Genomic DNA, 20,248 nt, shown 5'->3' with positions numbered 1-20,248 from the left:
TATACTAAACCAAAATCAGAACACCACAAAATTCAAAATCTTGAGTACCAAGAAATTTAATCCAAGTCAAAACCAAAACCAAAGTATCCAGCAATTCATGTCAAGTCAAAACCAGAACAAAAGTGCCGATACAGGTACGCTGTGGGTGATCAGGCCACGCTTCCACTCAAATGGAGTGGGGCAAGTTCCAAAGACTAGTCTTACCAAGTCAAGTCAAGTCAAAACCAGAACAAAAGTGCCGATACAGGCACACCGCGGGCGATCAGGCCACGCTTCCACTCAAATGGAGTGGGGCAAGTTCCAAAGACTAGTCTTACCAAGTTTCAGATGACCGGACTCCAAGTGCCAGTTCCTTCCCGGTGTTCAGCCACTGTGTTAATCCTCTGTGGGGGCCTGCTACGCGCTGCTCTGATGAGGTGTTCCACCGGGACAATTGCCTACTCAGGAGCGGTCTTTGGATTGCGTCACTCAGGTTGGCCAGAGTCCCCCGCAGGGATGCTCCACAGGGCAGGCCTAAGCCGTCTAAGAGGCTGCCTCGGCTGTCCGTCAGTTACCTCGCTTCCTGGTCAGGGAACCAAGAAATGTAGCAGGACAAGCCGCAGACAAAACCTCTCAGACACTGAGTTGTAGAAGGAAGGGCTTTATTCAGCTGGGAGCATCAGCAAGCTACTGCCTTAAAATCCGAGCTCCCCGAGTGCACAATTTCTGTCCCTTTTAAGGGCTCACAACATTAAAGATTTCACGTGAAAAGGTCATGATTGATTTGAGCAAGCAGGGGATACGTGACAGGGGCTGCATGTACCGGTGGTCAGAGTGAAACAGAACAGGGCAGGGAGTTTCACAATGTTCTATACAATGTCAGGAACATCGGTTTCTAAGTCATGAGTTGATTTGTAACTACTGGGTTTAGGCCAGGCAGGCCCAGGCCTGGTTCTGGGCCTGGCGCCGGGCTGCCTGTCTTTGGTTTTACTTCCTTGTTTTTTTCTTAAAACAGGTACTGAGTATAAAACAATATGAGAGGGTCTCTCTCTTTCCTCATTATTAGCATGACATAAATATTCTTATGGATGACTGTTTTTTGTTAAAGCTTATAATAGCTCGTTAGACTGTAAACACTGCAAATGAGGCCAGGCGTGGTGGCTCATGCCTGTAATCCCAACACTTTGGGAGGCAGAGGCGGGCAGATCACGAGGTCAGGATATTGAGACCATCCTGGCTAACACGGTGAAACCCCGTCTCTACTAAAAATACAAAAATTTATACAGGCGTGATGGCACGCGCCTGTGGTCTCAGCTACTCGGGAGGCTGAGGCAGGAGGATCGCTTGAACCCGGGAGGTAAAAGTTGCAGTGAGCCGAGATTGTGCCACTGCACTCCAGCCTTGGTGACAGAGCAAGACTCTGTCTCAAAAAAAAAAAAAAAAAAAAAAAAAAAGTGCAAATGAGCCAAGAGTAGCATTACAATAAGTACAGAATAAAGTGGGAAAGTTCCAGACACATGAGGAGAGTATTCATTGGAGATCTTGTGGCATGTAAGTTTCACAGGGTGTGGGGTCCTAGAAAATATGGGTTGTTTGGTCGTCATCACAAAAGTCTTTTCTTCCCACAAAAATAGCAAGATTTGTGAAAGAACCAAAGGAGACCAAAGAGATAAGTAAAGGAAGGCAGAAACTCCCTAAGAATGAGTAGCAGTCATTAGCATCTGTAGAGACTAGAAGTGGTGGTGTCAGCTGCATTGGCTGGGCAGTGGCTGGGCAGCAGCCTGAGACAGGAGCTGTAGCAGTGGTTGGATTGCCCTTCCCACCCGGCCTAGCTTCGCTCCTATTCATCTTTAGAGACTAGATCACACAGCCCTCCTCAGGGAAGCCTACCCTGACCAGCCTGTGTCCAAACTAGATGAGGACTCTTGCTCTTATAGCTCATATTATTTTCCTTTGTAATATTACTATAGCTTGTGATTATATTCCTTATGGTTATTTGGTTTCTGTCTGCTTCTCCCACTTATCTCCAAGCTCCATGAGGGCAGCATCCACGTCTGTGTTGTTAACCATGTGCAGTGACTGGCACATAGTAGACAGTTAATACATATTTTTGTGTGAATGGAGATGAGAAGCAATGGTGAGGACAGTGGCTGAAGCCAGAAAAGTGAGTCGTAGACTCCATGACTATCAAAGATAATCAGGGCAGTCACGAGAAAGGCCAATTATTAACTAATTCTGAGCCACGTGAACTTCAGCACCACAGTCCCTTAGGAGAAGTACTTTGTTATGCTGAAAGCATTGCCCAGCGTGGTTCAGTAGCCTGGAGGGCATCAACATAGTTGTTAAATGCCAGCCAAGGCATTCCTGTGTCCCATGTTGTTAGCAGCATGGTACGATAACTGAAGAAGCCAAAAATACATAGTGTGGCTTTGAAAATATACGTAATCAAAAGATCACAAAGATTGCTACATTGATCAGCTATTTAAAATACCTAGATTTACTTGTTCACCAAGAATCCTATGTAGCTGAGGTTTTCCTGTTGCTTTATTTGCTTTCTCTGTGTGTAAATCATGCTTCTCCCATGAGGTTGTTGTTGTTGAAAGCCATAGATTATCTCAAATTATGTTGGTGTCATCTTAGTGTTTTATATAAACATTGTTTCTTGACTACATTCTTTGTTACAATGATCCAGTAATGACTGCTTTTTTTTCTTTTTCATTTCAGCATGTCTTCAAATTGGAGCAAGAAGAATATATGAAGGAACAAATTCCATGGACACTCATAGATTTTTATGATAATCAGCCTTGTATTAATCTTATAGAATCAAAACTAGGCATTCTAGATTTACTGGATGAGGAATGCAAGGTAAGTATGATTTCCTGGGGTACTTGGTTTATCAAAATAGATGTATCAAGGTCAGAAGGTAAGGGGTTCAAGGAGAGATTCATTAGTATATCATGGAATGCCATTATGGTGACAAGTAGGGAAAATGCTTTCATTCCGAAGGGACACTAGACCCCAAGAGTTCTAATTACAGGTGAAAATAGGAGAATTTCCCTCCTCTTTTCAGCCGATTCTAAATTGCATGAAAAATTGACACTAGATACTACCAATTTTAGTCACTTTTGTTATTAATTTGTTTATGTTTAGTACTTTTTGTTCGGCGATAGAATTTATTTAAAGAAATGCAAGAAACTGTGCAGAAGATATTTTGAATAATAGTTCTAAATAGTTATAATTGTAAAACTAACTAGTTGTTCCATATTACTGACATATTTGAAAGGGATGGAGTTGTATCTTTAATATTTAAAGGTGCAGCATGTTGGAAAAAAGTATTAGATCCCCAGCTTTACCACTGAGTGATCTTAGGCAAACCTATTCTTTCTCTTTATTTCTCTTTAGTTTATATGCAGTAAGTTACAGTTTAGCATAGGTGTACCCTCCTAAGCACCCAGACTTCCTACAACATTAAGGATGCATGTAACGAAAAGGTTCTCAGCCTCACTTGAGATTTAAAAAAATGCAAACCAAAGCAAAAATGGTACACCACTCTTTACCCATCCAGTAGGCAAATTTAGACTTGATAACTTTCATTTGATAATACTAAATGAATATTGCATATATACTCATGATGAAAAGCACGAATTCATTCAACATACTTTATAGGACATTTGACAACATTTATCATAATTTTAACTACATACCCTTGACCCAGGAATGGAACTGCTGGGAATTCCACCTTTGATTACACTTGCAAAAGTATCCAAGGTATATACATGTAAGAAGAAAACTGTGGCAGTTGTCATAATAATAACAAAAAAATCAGTAACAACCTAGTAGCCATAAATAATGCAGAGAATGCTATTGTTGCAAAGCTGAAAACAATGCAAGGAGTGTGTAAAATTACCCTATTCACATACATGCCTTCAAGGAGACTTAAGAAGGCCAGGCATGGTGGGCTCACATCTGTAATCCCAGCACTTTCAGAGGCTGAGTGGGTAGATATTTGAGTTCAGGAGTTTGAGACCAGCCTGGGCAATATGGTGAAACCCCGTCTACAAAATAATACAAAAAATTAGCTGGGCATGGTGGTGTGCACCTGTAGTCCCAGCTACTTGGGAGGCTGAGGCAGGATAATCACTTGAGCCTGGGAGGCAGAGGTTGCAGTAAGCCGAGATTGTGCCGTTGCACTCCAGTCTGGGTGACAAGAGTGAAACCGTCTCAAAAAAAAAAAAAAAAAAAAGAGAGAGGGGAAGAAATAATTAAGTTGGAGGAAATGGCAAGAGGAGACTACTCTCCGTTTTATATCTTTCTGAATTATAGAAATGTTTCACTATGTACAAATGTTACCTTTATTTGGCAGAATTTTTTTAAATTTTTAATTTTGTGGGTACCTAGTTGGTGTATACGTTTATGGAGGTACATAAAATATTTTGGTATAGGCATGCAATGTATAATAATCACATCATGGAAAATTGGGCATCCATCCCCTCAAGCATTCATCTTTTGTGTTATAAACAATCCAATTATATTCTTATTCTTAAATGTATAATTAAATTATTATCAAATACTAGGACTTACTCATTCTAATTTTTTTTGTATCTATTAGCCATCCCCCATCTTCCTGCTACCTTCCCAGCCTCTGGTAACCATCTTTCTATTCTTTACAGTCATGGGTTCAATTGCTTTAATTTTTAGATCCCACAAATAGATGAGAACATGTAATGTTTGTCTTTCTGTTTAAAAGAATTTTGAAAACATATATAATAGCCCTGATATTTCATGGGAAGCTTTTTTTTTTTTTGAGACGGAATTTCACTTTTGTTGCCCAGGCTGGAGTGCAATGGTGTGACCTCTGCTCACTGCAACATCCTCCTCCCAGGTTCAAGGAATTATCCTGCCTCAGTCTTCTGAGTAGCTGGGATTACAGGTGCCCGCCACCACGCCTGGCTAAGTTTTTGTATTTTTAGTAGAGATGGGGGTTTCACCATTCTGGTCAGGCTGGTCTCAAACTCCAGACCTCAGGTGATCCACCCACCTTGGCCTCCCAAAGTGCTGAGATTACAGGCTTGAGCCACCACGCCCGGCCAGCTTTTGTTGTTTAAAAAACAACAACAACAACAAATCTGTTTCATGATTTTTCTTATAGGCAGATTGAACTGCCCCAAGATTGGGCTGGGTTGCCCATGAGAAGGTCTGAGTCATGGTATTCATTAGTAATTGGTTGTTGGCCTCTAACAATGAAATGTGGAAGGAATGAACTCCTAAACTGAATTGTAAAAGTTCTTAGGTAAAGCCAAAAAAAAGATCTTTTGACAGCTGATGCATTAGAAGAATCACAGTATTTACCTTGTTTTCTTTCTTCCTTTTTCCCATGAATATAGATGCCTAAAGGCACAGATGACACCTGGGCCCAAAAATTGTACAACACACATTTGAACAAATGTACACTCTTTGAAAAGCCTCGTCTGTCAAACAAAGCTTTCATCATCCAACATTTTGCTGACAAAGTAAGGAAGCTTTATATCATTTTTTCTTTTTGAATTCTTAAATGTGGAAAAAAGTCCAATAGTCAGGAGTATCTTTTTTTTTCCTTTTGCTGATGTTTGCATTCTTCAGGGCTCAAGGGACAGCAATCTTTAGTGTTGACATGTTGGTTTTCTCTTCCTTTAACCTACATTGAGTTATTTGTGAAATAAGTATGGGTCTATAATTCTGAAATCGAGGAAACTCTGTAAACTAAGTTGTTTTTTTTTTTTTTATAACTCATTTAGCTAAACCTGATCTCTGATCTGAATTAACATGAGATTATTTATAGTCTGTCTTTATCACAGTTAGGCTGGATATTTACATATTTCACAGTAGAAATATGAATATGTTTTGTTACAGATCATTGCCTTCCATTTTGCTGGAAATATGAAAAAATGGTGCATGTACATACTACATCTTAAATGCCTGAAAAATTCCAAGTCCTAAAGCATAGCTTATCTCAAGGGTTTCAGAATAGCAATTGTGGACTTTTGTCACCCTCTGCAATTGATTCACTGGGTCCCTTCTAATAAGGCATACTGTCTTACTGCTTCACAAGTTCTATAGTGTACTTAGCAAATCACAAGCAATGAGAGTAATTTATATTTCAAGGAGATTGTGGTGTAGGCCTTGGGGTAAGTTTCACAGAGTCTCCTTTAGGCATTGAGGACTTTCTAAGTCTGCCCTAATTCCATCTAGAAGCCTTGAGATGACCCTAGGGCCACCTAAAGGTTTTATCTTGCAAGCTTTGACCCTCTTGAGTGGCAGACAACTGAAGTTGCTGGAGTTTTGGAAAAGAAACAGTCCCTTCTCAAGTAGTCCCATTTTACCAAATCATACAATATTTCCCCAGCCTTCACCTTCATCCATCAGCAGCTTTTCACCTCTGTCCCCATCAGACCCTCATTTGTTCCTTCTGATTCTCTCTCCTGTTGTAATCTCTTCTAAGAGGAAACACCCCTGCTTGATGGTGACCTAGGTTGGAAGGAGATACAAGGAGTCAGCCTTGGAAGAGCTCTCTGGCCAGCATGGGAGAAGAGGATCTGCTTATGAATCTGCTCACCCACTAACTGAGAGGATCTTTTAGATCACAGTTACTCAGCAGTACCACTGTTTCCTAGAAAAAACAATATTTGAGGAGTTTTATTCTAGAGTTAACATGCTTCTTACCAGGAATGGCCCTGGTTTCTTAGAAAAGACTGATAATACCGATTTGCTGAGAGCTGATCGTATAGCCTGAGACTAATAAATATTCTTGTTATTGATGATTATAATATCTATTCAAAAGTTTTATCAGTTAAGGAGATTTTTCCATGTGTTTTCAGGTGGAATACCAGTGTGAAGGATTTCTCGAAAAGAATAAAGACACCGTTTTTGAAGAACAAATTAAAGTTCTTAAATCAAGCAAGGTAACTATAGATAGGCTTACTCTAATCCAGGAGGTATTCAAAGCATTAGATTTTTAACAATAAAAATTATTTTTTAACAAAAATCAGTTTCAGTTTTTAATTTACCAAATATATAAGACTTAGTATGTTAGTCAAAGTTATTTTAGCTGCATGTCAGGTCCTGTTCTAAATGTATTAAAAATGCTAACTCATCTAATGACTCTCATTTTATGGATGAGGCACCTGAGACACAGAGACTTCATGGCTAGTGAGTTTTCAAGCCAAATTAAAATCCAGGCTGTCTTGCTGAGTCTGTGCTTTTAACTCCTGTGCAATGTTTCTTTCAGTTTTGTGTGAAATTATTGCCTCCACAGTGGTTCTAGACTCTGTTGTGCCTTGGTGAGAGGCCATGAGAGAAAACAGTCTTTCTGCCCTGTCAGTTTAAAGGGAGGTGCTAGAAACATGGCCTGACACACTCCATCAAGATGGAGACTGATCTCTGGATCATCACTGAGTGCAGTTCCAGGTGTGGCCCAAAGCACTTTGAAGTTATTTTTCTTAGGCATAGGTACTAGAGACACTGCTTTCTAGAGGGAAAAGAATGTTCTAGATGGTAAGAGCTATGATGGCTACATTGTATTGATGATTAGGTTGATCCCCTCCTCCATCCCTTGACCTTCCATCTGGAAAGAATGGGGAGGGGAGCATGGCTCATGTTCATCCCACAGAGAGCAGAGCAGGAAGCCAGTTACTTAGATCAGCAAAATGAATATTCAGGTATTCAGCTAAAAATAAAAAATTTTCATGTGAATTCTTCTAGATTACTGACTGGCAGTCTTTGTTTTTCTATTTTATTCTAAGAGAATCCTTTTAACTTCAGTGGAATAGTATATGAATATTTTGACTTGTTTTTAGAATAAAAACCTTTACTATCTATTATTTTGATAATATAAAGATTACATAAAGACCAAATCCCAGTTTTAACCTTCAGAAAATAATAAGGTGAGACCAGGTGTGGTAGCTCATGCCTGTAATCCCAGCACTTTGGGAGGCTGAGGCAGGCAGGCTGCTTGAGCCCAGGAGTTTAAGATCAGCCTGAGCAACATGGCAAAACCCCATCTCTACAAAAAAATACAAAAATTAACTGGGCATGGTGGTGCATGGCTGTAGTTTCAGCTACTTGGGAAGCTGAGTGGGAGAATCACTTGAGCCTGGGAGGTTGAGACTGCAGTGAGCCATAATTGTGCCACTGTACTCCAGCCTGGGAGACAGCAAGACTCTGTCTCCAAAAAAAAAAAGGTTAAAGTGTCTAACAGTCACTGGGCATTAATTGTTTATAGTTTTATAGGATTGATATGTAAGAGAAAATTCCCACAATGCCAGTCTCTAAGTATTATTCAGTTAAAGATCTTTATTGATTTGATTTATAAATAATGATAAAATTCTAGTTTTATTACTTTGTCAAAGTAGTTTAGCTGAAACAGAACATTCACAGGTTTTCATCTGATTCTTGTTGTTGTTGTTGTTTTGAGACAGTGTCTCACTGTCACCCAGGCTGGAGGGCAGTGATGTGATGATCACAGGACTCACTTCAGCCTCGACCTCCCCGGCTCAGGTGATCCTTCCACATCAGCCTCCCAAGTAGCTGGGACTACAGGTGCACGCCACCATGCCTGGCTAAGTTTTTGTCGAGACGGGGTTTCACCATGTTGTCCAGGCTGGTCTTGAACTCCTGGTCTTAAGGGAACTACCCACCTCGGCCTCCCAAAGTGCCGGGATTACAGGCATGAGCCACCGCACCTGGCCAGGTTCTCATTCTTGAGGCATCCTTGATCAGTTGTCTTTATTCTGATTTAGTTTTCTAATTGGCTTTTGAGTCCTTAGTCGTCATAAAGTGGGTATGCATTCTGACAAATCATTTGCAATGACCACCAGTCTGTGTAACATTGTTGCCATTGAAGTGGGGACAGTGTGTGACTTATCTAACATAGCTTGGAGGCTTCCTCTGCTCCTGGTCTTTGCTGAAACCCAATCTAGGGGTATAAACTTCATAATTTCACTGCACCTGATAGAAGCCAGTATCACATAGTGTAAATGTGTTCTCTTGAAAGTACTAATTTTAGAAGATTAATATCTGTGTTATGTGTTTTGAGTAGAATTATTTTTGTGGTAATACAATGTAGAGTATGTTTGTGTATTTATGTGTTTTGTCTTTTTTTCCCTGCAGCCTCTAGCTTACAACTTGAAAAGGAATTAAAAAAAAATATATATATATATGTATATATATATATATGGAATTATAAACTTATCAGAAGGTGCCTTATTTGATATTTTTCTACCATAAAGAAATCTTCCATTGCCACATCTAATATCAGGAAGCATATAAATAAATTGCAACTTGACTAAATACCACTAAATTTCAGTTCTACCAAGTACCATTAAAATGAGTTTTAACCCTCTACTTTTTGTATAGCTGATTAATAAGGGGAAACACAGTTCATCTACTGAGTTTATGCCTCAGATCTCTCATCTATAAAATAGAATCATGATAGCATCTAATTTATGGAATTGTTATGAAGATTAAATGGGTTGTATTAAGGTTAATAGATAAATAATTGTAGTTGCAAATATAGCTTGACTAATTAGAAGAACTGGTTTTATTTATATGGGATGTGGCACTGTTGTAAAGGTATGTACATATATCAAGATGTTCTTTTGGATTCGTTTGAAGTCTCTCTTTTTCCATAAAATTTCTCCCAACCGTATTGACTAGTATCATCTACCTACTTATTGAGTACCAGATCTTATAATAGTCTTTCACGTTGCTAACCTGATAGAACACAAAATTGATTACAGGAATTATTTGTTGAAGTTATAAATCCCTCGAAAACAAATATCAAATGTATAGGATATGGGTAGGGTTTTAAACTTTTTTTTCTGTAACCCAAATTATCTTCCAAAAATTATTCATAACTTTTAAAACCTTCTAATATTGTAGAATTTGTTTATGACCCTTTCCTGCTGAGATTTTCGGTGATGTTTTTGAGTTAGTGCTCAGCACTTAAGTTAGTAGGCAGGCAAATAAAGCAGGTGAGTAAACACTTGATAAATAACATGCAAACTTGGACTAGTGTTTTTCTCCACCTGATGCTAGAACAGTTTGTGGAAATGAAGTAATAAGGCTTTCAATTACTATTTTTCCCATAAAATAATTATAATTCAAGCCCATTAATATGTTTAAATTTGTCATTTTCTGTGGATTAGGTTTTCAAGTCTGGTTGCAGTAGTTCTGACTTTGCTTTCCCCCAGACACAGTTGTAGAATTATTGCATTTTTCCATGTTATTTTTTTATAGCTTTTACCTCACCTTCCTCTCATATTCTTGGCTCTTACCATAGATAGTGACTCTTTCTGTATTGTGACTCTGACAGTGATTACTTAAGGAAAGGAATCTCTGTAATATTTATTTTGTGAAGGTTTATGTTCAAGTTTGGTTTAGAATGTAATTTCGTTATACTGTTTCTGACTTAGTTTAAGATGCTACCAGAACTATTTCAAGATGATGAGAAGGCCATCAGTCCAACCTCAGCCACCTCCTCAGGGCGCACACCCCTTACACGCATTCCTGCAAAGCCCACCAAAGGCAGACCAGGCCAGATGGCCAAAGAGCACAAGAAAACAGTGGGGCATCAGGTGAGTTCAGGGAGCTGCTGCCAGGCTCCTTCCTTTCTGGCTCATCTGAAACCTCAGATCTTCCCTCTTCAGCCTCCCAGGTGGGATCCTCAGTTGAGGAGAGCCTAGAGCTTTCACTGTGATATCACACGACACTGTCCACTAAAACTCTTCTCCACCCAGTTTTAGACCTGTGACTGCATAAGCCTTTCCCTGAATAATTTTCTCTACAGTTTAATTCTTCTAGTGCATGTCATCTCTCTCAGACTACCCCATCTTTGCTTAGTTTTCTGTTTGTTTTGTCTCTGTATTTGTATGCTGCCTCAGTCAGCTCCTGCAGAACAGGGCCCTCACTTTTCTTTGATGTCTTATGTTCTCTGAGAGTGGGAAATGTTACATACATGCTTAGTGCCTGAACAGGGAGTAGGGCTTTGAATGGAGGCTGAGCGCTTCTCAGCTTGCTGTCCTGTGCATGTGACCCTGTGCCTGGTGTATATAGGAACAGGGCCTGACCCAGGTCCACAGCCTCCAGTCCTGATCCTAGGTCCCTAATTTTAACTCCTCTCTGCCTATCCTTTGTCATTCTCTCACTCATTACCTATACTCTTTTAAGTCATCTGCTACGTTTTCCAGTATCTTCCATCAAAATTCCCACTTTATGTGATTAAATGGCCTTAAAGCAAGGTTATATTGTTAGTTACATATGACAGCTCATAACAGATTTCTGTAGCTTCCTGTGGGGAAAAGGAGTGGGAGTATAGGAATCTATATTTAGTAGAGGAAGCATGAAAATGGTAGAATTTAGGCAAATTTTAACCAAAAGCCCTAGCATTCTTGTTTTGTGGCAGCTCCTCTTCTGAAGGGTCAAGTTTATAAGTGGCAGAGTTATCTCCATTAGTGTCATAGGAAGAGAATTTCCCATGGTTTTACCTCATCTTTGACTTTGGACAAATCTTTGATACCCGCTTCTGCCCTTTTTCATGCAGTTCAGAAACTCCCTGCACCTGCTTATGGAGACACTCAATGCCACTACCCCTCACTATGTGCGCTGTATCAAACCTAATGACTTCAAGTTCCCATTCACGTAAGTATTTCTGAACTACCCAATGAAAAAGTACATATCTTGTAAGAAGTGCCAAACCAACCAAGCAAACCAATATTTTCCTTACATTTTTAAAAGGAAAAAAATACTTGGGTAAGTCTTCATGTCTTGTAGAGGGAAACCATTAGTCAGTAGATTATTTTTTCAGTTTTTTCCCTTTTGAGAATGTGAGAATAAATTATCAGCCTTCTGAAGATTTGAAAAGTTGAGGTCAACCAAGCATTCTGGTTCTGTTTTCTGTTTTGAATTTTCTTCAATTGATCTCTCTGGGATTTTTGTTGATTTGGGCATTAGGTGGAACCAGCACTGGCTAGGACAAGGCTGTTTGGCAAATGCTTACCTGCTGCTTCTCCACTGTTGAAATCATCAAAGGGTGTCTGTTTTTACCAGCACCTCCTCCTGCTTCAGATACCATGCATGAAGGGAGAATCAATCTTTCTGGAGATTTGTTTTTACAAAACAGAAATATTTTTCTAATTTTATGTATTTATTTATTTATTTTGAGATAGAGTTTCGCTCTTCTTGCCCTGGCTGGAGTACAATAGTGTGATCTCGGCTTACCACAACCTCTGCCTCCCAGGTTCAAGCAAGTCTCCTGCCTCAGCCTCCCGAGTAGCTGAGATTACAGGCATGCACCACCACGCCCAGCTAATTTTGTATTTTTAATGGAGATGGAGTTTTATCATCTTGGCCAGGCTGGTCTTGAACTCCTGACTTCATGATCTGCCCCCTCGGCCTCCCAAAGTGCTGGGATTACAGGCGTGAGCCACCATGCCCAGCCTATTTTTCTAATTTTAAAAGTAATACATGTACATTGTAAAGACAGTTTTCAGGAAATACAGAATAGTATAAAAATAAATGAAAAAGCATCCATCAACTGGGTGCAGTGGCTCACACTTGTAATCCCAGCACTTGGGGAGGCCAAGGTAGGTGGATCACTTGAGGTCAGGAGTTCAAAACCAGCCTGGCCAACATGGTGAAATCCTGTCTCTACTAAAAGTACAAAAATTAGCTGGGCGTGATGGCAGGCGCCTCTAATCCCAGCTACTTGGGAGGCTAAGGTAGGAGAATTGCTTGAACCCAGGAGGCAGAGGTTGCAGTGAGCCAAGATTGCACCACTGCACTCTATCTAGCCTGGGGGAAAAGAGCGAGACTTCATCTCAAAAAAAAAAAAAGAGAAAAAGAAAAAGCATCCATCATACCCAGGGAGATAACTGGTATTAACTGTCATACATTGTTCTTGATTAACCACCTTCCCTTCCCTCCATGCTCCGTGTGTGTGTGTGTGTGTGTCTGTGTGTGTGTGAGAGAGAGACACACACACACACACAAAAGGAGGGGCCTTGTGCTATGATTGCTGTTTAGTCTTTATTTTTAATAGATTGTGAACACTTTCCCTTTTGGTAAATAAAAATCACATAATCATAATGACTACAGAGTATCCTATTGTATAGACATAGTATCATTTATTTAAATTAGTTCCTACTGATGGCCATTTAAGTTGTTCCAACAATGCTATAATAAACATCCTGTGCCAAACATTTTTGTGTATTTGTCTGATTATCTCATTGGAATAATGTGATTCTAGAACTGGAATTTATAGGTCAAAGACCAGGCACACTTAAAAAGGTTGTAATAGCTCCCACCCCCCACCCCCTCCACAGTGTATGAGTGTGCTTTTCCCTACCCCCGTGCCAGTCCTGCTGTCTGGAGATTCTGCCTTAGACTGGAGGGCAGTTCTGAAGGACTGCTGTCTTTCTCTCTGCTTCATCACCGAGAAGTCCTTCATGGAAGAAGTGGGAAGCAGGAAGAAGCTGCTATACTTGGGCCTCTGTCCTGGACAGCCCTCAGGACCATGACCTTTTATCAACCAACCTCATCTTCCACCACCAACAGAACACCTGAGAAGATAGCACAGGGGAGGCCTAGATGGATCACTCAGAGCTTAACTATGGAAGTCACAGGAGCAATCATTTGGCCAAAGGGAAACCTTAATACTTCCTCTTCAGTGCCAGTTTAGCTTGAGGATGCCATTTGCCTAGAGTGAAATAAATACAAAATGTAATACAAAATAAAAATCTTGTTCATTGATGTGGACACAAGGTTTAGAACAGTAGTAATTTTTTAAAAAATATAACTGAATGAGGCATATCTAATTTGTGCTCTGTTAGAGAAATCTCCAGGGTTGACCAGTCTTTATTCCAGGGGAGCTCTGTATACTGATCTAATGACTTCTGAGAGCTTCTTGTCAGGCCATGCCATGAAATGAGTATGGGCAAAGTACAAAGGAGCGTTGTGTTGTTGTTGCTGCTGCTGTTGTTTTTTAGATGGAGTCTCGCTGTGTCGCCCAGGCTGGAATGCAATGGCGCGGCCTCGGCTCACTGCAACCTCCGCCTCCCAGGTTCAAGTGATTCTCCTGCCTCAGCCTCTGGAGTAGCTGGGATTACAGGCGCCCGCCACCATGCCTGGCTAATTTTTGTATTTTTCGTAGAGACAGGGTTTCACCATGTTGGCTAGGCTGGTCTCAAACTGTTGACCTCATGATCCGCCCACCTCAGCCTCCTAAAGTGCTGGGATTACAGGCGTGAGCCACTGCACCTGGCCATGTTGTGTTGTTTTAAATGTGCTCAGTGGACTTTCTTGTTGTTGTTGTTGTTGTTGTTGTTGTTGAGACAAAGTCTCACTCTATCGCCCAGACTGGAGTGCAGTGGCGCGATCTTGGCTCACTGCAACCTCCACCTCCCGAGTTCAAGTGATTCTCCAGCCTCAGCCTCCTGAGTAGCTGGGATTACAGGTGTGTGCCACCATGCTCGACTAATATTTCTGTTTTTAGTAGAGACGGGGTTTCTCCATGTTGGCCAGGCTGTTCTCAAACTCCTGACCTCAGGTAATCTACCCTCCTGGGTCTCCCAAAATTCTGGGATTACAGATGTGAGCCACCACACCCAGCAAACTCTTATAAGAGTTTGTGTTATGAGTTGCAGGTAATGGTTACAGTTATTTTTACTGCTTATTGTCTCCTCCCCATTCTCTCATAGTTTTCCATTTTGATCACTGCTCCGACTTCTGAATGCTTTCTTTTCTGATTTATCCATTTTGCTCTTACAAAAGAATTTACACCCTGACTGAGGAGAGTAATTTGTGGCCACCAGCCAGGTTCTTTGTGGATTAATGGCTTTAATTTTTATGTATAGGTTTGATGAGAAGAGGGCAGTGCAGCAACTAAGAGCTTGCGGTGTCCTGGAAACCATCCGAATCAGTGCGGCTGGTTTCCCCTCACGGTGAGCCTGGCATTTTTCAGATGTAAGGGGTCCTAATGGGAGAAGATCCTAGTTCTTTAAGTAAGCTCAGATGGTTTTCTTTTAATAGGTGGACTTACCAAGAATTTTTCAGCCGCTACCGTGTCCTAATGAAGCAGAAAGATGTGCTGAGTGACAGAAAGCAAACATGCAAGAATGTGTTAGAGAAACTAATACTGGTAAGAAAGATTTCACTTACGGTCATCTGAGCAGAAGGCCTTGTGGTTCTGACCTTGGAGAGCCCCAGGAACTTTTGTATAAAATGTTCCTAGTCCAGATCATTTCAGGGTGGGATCCGAGAGGGGCACGCTACTGTGTTTAGGATGCTGAAACTAGTGAGGATGATGGTCCACTGTCAGGAGGCAGAGCTGTGAGGCCTGGACCCACACTTGAGACACATTCTTCTTAGACAGTTTGATTATTATTAATAAAAATGTACCTAGTACTTACTTCTAGAAGACACCAGGCCAAATGCTGTGTGATTAAGAAAAAATAAGTCTTGTTCTCAGGTAATATAGTCTTACTTGGAAAGTAATACTTTTTGAAGACAAGTATAATATTTAACCATAGTGTCTATATCAAATGCTGAATGAGTGGAACAAGAAATCGGGATGACAAAGCGACATCTAGCTATGGGAAGGAGAGATTTCATGAAAGAGGTGTGTTTTAAGTCAGACCCTGAGAATGGGTAAGGTTATGCAAAAATGGAAGGAGAATATTATAAGAGGGAGTAAAAAGCAAGGTAAGCATAGGGTTTGCTGAGAAAACAGTTTTTTGCAGTGTGAGATTTGTGTATGGGACAGTAGAGAAATGGTTAGGAAATGTAGGTTGGTGTTACAGAGAGTCTTGCAGGCCAGGCTAAAGAGTTCTGCAACTTTATTGTGACCTGGAATGCTTGTTAAAATACAGATTTCTGGGCCCCGCCATCAAAATTTCTGATTCGGTAGGTCTGAGGTGGGCGCAAGAATTTGCATTTCCCGGGTGATACTGATGCTGTCTGAGGACTACATTTTGAGAACTACTGATCTTGGTCTTAGAGAATTAAAGATTCATGAAAAGTTTTTAAAAAAATATTTTCACTTGGTTAACACTAGCCTAGATGGAGTACCTCACTTTGAGCTAATTGATCATAATTACTAGCTGTGAACTAAATGTAATGCCCCTTTGTTGTTAATAATATTTTTTCCTTGAAAGAGCTAAGTTCACTTCCTCAATAATGCTTTTTCTTTTTAAACTGAGGCTTTTTGAGTTTGCACCAATTCCCTTTTTTTTTTTTTTTTTTTTTTTTTTTTTTTGAGACAGAGTCTTGCTCTTTCACCCAGGCTGGAGTACAGTGGCATGATCTCGGCTCACTGCAATCTCCACCTCCTGGATTCAAGCCATTCTCCTGCCTCAGCCTCCCCAGTAGCTGGGATTATAGGTGTGCACCACCACACCCAGCTAATTTTTATATTTTTAGTAGAAACAGGATTTTACCATGTTGGCCAGGCTGGTCTCAAACTCCTGACCTCGTGATCTGCCTGCCTCAGTCTCCCAAAGTGCTGAGATTACAGGTGTGAGCCACTGTGCACAGCCTGCCCAATCCCCTTCTAACCTGTGTTCAGGTGGGAATGTAGAGCAGAAAGTAGGAACAGGCCTATGCCTGGTCCCCTCACCCAGGCCACTTCAGGCCTGATCAGGGCTTTGCGGGAATTTAGGCAGAGGAGGCTGAAAGATGGAGGCAGGATTGGTGTGAGGTGTGAAGCAGGTCGGCGGTAAGGACCGCTTTTCTAGCTAGGGTTCCTATGTAAACTTTATTGATTTAAATTGAAATAATTTTAGATTTTTTAGGTATATGTGGATGTTTCTGATTTTTTGGTTTCATGTATAAGACATGACAAGATATCTACTTATAGGGAAAAATGGTTTTCTCTGTTTTCCCTTAGAATTTCAGATCACATGGCCGAGCATGGTGGCTCATGCCCTTAATCCCAGCACTTTGGGAGGCCGAGGCGGGTGGACTGCTTGAGGCCCAGAGTTCATGGCCACCCTGGCCAACATGGTGAAACCCTGTCTCCACTAAAAATATAAGAATTAGCTGGACGTGGTGGTGCTCACCTGTAATCCCAGCTACTCAGGAGGGTGAGGCAGGAGTATTGCTTGAACCCAGAAGGCGAAGGCAGCAGTGAGCCGAGATCACAGCACTGTAGTCCAGCTTGGGAGACAGAGTGAGACTCGTCTCAAAAAAAAAAAAAAAAAAAAAAAAAAAAGAAAGAATTTCAGATCACAGTGATGATTCTTATACATAAATTCCATTCTTTAATGCAAGAATGGTTAATGATTTGTATACTTCTAGATAAGGTGAATCACAATGTAATATAAATGGTTATATTTTTGTAAAAGGAGTTTAAAAGGATTTTTTTTTTTTTTGAGACGGATTCTTGCTTTGTTGCCAGGCTGGAGTGTAGTGGTGCGATCTTGGCTCACTGCAACCTCCACCTCCTGGGTTCAAGCGATTCCCCTGCCTCAGCCTCCCAAGTAGCTGGGAATACAGGTGCCCGCCAGCATGCCCAGCTAATTTTTTGTATTTTAGTAGACAGGGTTTCACTATGTTGGCCAGGATGTTCTCGATCTCCTGACCTTGTGATCCACCCGCCTTGACCTCCCAAAGTGCTAGGATTACACACGTGAGCCACTACGCCTGGCCAATTTGTAGGATTTTAAACATATTAATGGGGTTTTATTAGTTTGTTTTCAGATATTATTGATAAAGCCAAGAGATAACTGTTTAGAAATGTAACTCAATATGAATACCCAAGAATTTTGGTTTTTGGTTTTTGAATTTTATTTCATATGCCTTTCTTCCTGCCTTATTCTTCACACTGGTGTTTTTGTCCCTTCAGCTTCTCATGGAATATACAGCCCGATGTAATCCTTACAACCTGGGTCAGTCAGAGAGAGTCAACATCTCCATTTCCTTGAGATGTTTAAAACACAAACAAGCAAATAATAACTGCCTATAACCCACAACCAAGTTTTGGGCCTCAGATAATAATTCCAGGTAGAATAATTCTGGAAAATAACTCTTAAACTGCAGTTTTTCTTAAAATCCCTTCTATTTGCTCAACTTGCATAGGATTAAAAATCTGGCTCCATTAGTTAATTGTGATGTAGCCCAAGTTTTAGCTAATAGATTCATTCCTTTACTGATTCTGCTTTTAGACATTTTTTCTTTTAAATTTCATTTACATGATTATTATTTCTGAATATACAATTTATTCCAAAAATAGGACAAGGACAAATACCAGTTTGGTAAGACAAAGATCTTTTTCCGTGCCGGTCAAGTGGCCTATCTAGAAAAATTGAGAGCGGACAAACTGAGGGCTGCCTGCATCCGGATCCAGAAGACCATCCGAGGGTGGCTGCTGAGGAAGAAGTACCTACGCATGCGGAAGGCGGCCATCACCGTGCAGAGATACGTGCGGGGCTACCAGGCCCGATGGTAGGTCTCCTGGGGACAGATTAGAGTGCACATCTAATTCACTGTCCGAGGACAGTTTTGAGTGGTCACCATACCTGAAAAGATAACACCTTACCTTTTCTTAGTTCCAAGGGACAACAAATTAACTCATAGGACAGCTAAATAGAATAAAATTTCACTCAGCCATATGAATGATTCAGATTTATCTTCAAAACATTTACAAACTGCTGCTTACTTATGTCCTCAAAATTTTTATTTTTGATACTTTTATATTGGGCTTGAGGAAATCGTGTATAAATTAAAACAGTCATGAATATGAGCTAGTTAACAATGACTTCATGGAATAATTTTCAGGAGCAGTTAACTGAGAGGGTCTGGAAGAGAATTACACTTTAGTGTGATTACATATTAGGTTAATTTTAATTGAGAAGTATAAGTAGAAATGAATTAATCATGAACTTATACCCTCACAAATTCAGGAAAAATATGGTAGATTAATAATGGCTAGATCCAAGAAAGATGGTGATAACTAAGTATGAGATTACTGTGTATGTCTGTCTGCTCTATAAAGAGGGCATGGCCCAGGGTAAATGGATCCTGTTGTAGAAAGAATGAACCTTTATGAATTTTGCTTTCTTGTAAAATCTGGCAATGTGGGCCATCCTACTTTTCAGAGTTAGGGAGGGCTCAGATGAGATAATAAATGCAGAAATACTTTGGGAAACGTATTTGGGAAACTGCTATGCAAATGTAAGTAAATATAAATGTTGACTTAGCATGCACATTATTAGAATAATACAATGGAGGTACTACTCTTTATGCCTAAAACAGTGACACTCTTTACGTTTCTCTAGCATGTATTCCTGCATTTTTTTCTGATTACTGACAACATAATATTATTTTCTTTGGCCAGCTATGCTAAGTTTCTGCGCAGAACCAAGGCAGCAACCATCATTCAAAAGTACTGGCGCATGTTTGTGGTCTGCAGGAGGTACAAGATTAGACGAGCTGCCACTATCGTTCTTCAGTCTTACTTGCGAGGCTTCCTGGCCAGAAATAGGTATCGCAAGGTGAGGCATTATTTTCAACTTTGTTTATTCATTCTATTAGCATTACAGGGGCTACGATGAATGTAGGAACTGTATGGGGACAACCAGCTATTAAAATGCTGTTTGTTTATTTTAAAAAATTCTTTTTTAGAAATAGGATCTCGCTCTGTCACCCTGGCTGGGGTGCAGCGGTGCAGTCATAGTACACTGCAGCCTCAGACTCCTGGCCTCAAGCAGTCCTCCCACTATGGCCTTCCAAAGTGCTGAGATTACAAGTGTGAGCCACTGTGCGCATGCCCAGCCTGAAATGCATTTTAAAATACTAAATAATCACATATAGTTATTAAAAAAGAAATGAGAAAAAATCTTTTACCTCCTTTTTTCTCTTTGTTTATATAATTTGAAAAAAAAAGTATGTTAGTTTACTGTGGTTGCTATAATAAATTATCACAAACTTGTTACCTTAAAACAACCGAAATGAATTCTCTCAGAGTTCTGGAGACCAGAAGTCCAAAATCATTATCACTGGGACAAAATCAAGTTGTCAGCAGGCTGCTCTCCCTCTAGAAGCTCCAGGGGAGAATCCTGGCCTCTTGCAGCCTCTGGTGGCTGCCAGCATTCCTGTGCTTGTAGCCGCATCAGTCCAGTCTCAGCCTCTGTTTTCACAGCATTTTCTCCTCTGTGTATCTGATTCTTCTATCTGCCTCTTATAAGAGTAATTATGATAGCATTTAGGTTCCACCCATGTGATCCAGGATAATCCTCCCATC

At 40.5% G+C, this 20,248-nt stretch overlaps 1 protein-coding gene across 5 annotated transcripts in view; it reads left to right on the top strand.

Moving 5' to 3' along the window:
• The window catches only part of MYO5A (myosin VA), a 222,022-nt gene that overhangs the window by 131,086 nt on the left and 70,688 nt on the right, over positions 1-20,248 (top strand). For all 5 annotated transcript variants that reach the window (XM_050797908.1, XM_050797912.1, XM_050797911.1 and 2 more), the window contains exons 12-20: positions 2,704-2,844; positions 5,364-5,489; positions 6,834-6,917; positions 10,428-10,589; positions 11,555-11,652; positions 14,865-14,951; positions 15,040-15,148; positions 18,239-18,450; positions 19,343-19,499. In XM_050797908.1, coding sequence (XP_050653865.1) covers positions 2,704-2,844; positions 5,364-5,489; positions 6,834-6,917; positions 10,428-10,589; positions 11,555-11,652; positions 14,865-14,951; positions 15,040-15,148; positions 18,239-18,450; positions 19,343-19,499 — 1,176 coding nt within the window. The remainder of the gene's footprint in view (positions 1-2,703; positions 2,845-5,363; positions 5,490-6,833; positions 6,918-10,427; positions 10,590-11,554; positions 11,653-14,864; positions 14,952-15,039; positions 15,149-18,238; positions 18,451-19,342; positions 19,500-20,248) is intronic.

This window comes from Macaca thibetana, chromosome 7 (genome assembly GCF_024542745.1).
Source record: "Macaca thibetana thibetana isolate TM-01 chromosome 7, ASM2454274v1, whole genome shotgun sequence".
NCBI classification, from domain to species: domain Eukaryota; kingdom Metazoa; phylum Chordata; class Mammalia; order Primates; family Cercopithecidae; genus Macaca; species Macaca thibetana.
Note: the sequence above shows the minus strand (reverse complement) of the source record. Positions and strands in the feature narration are given on the sequence as shown.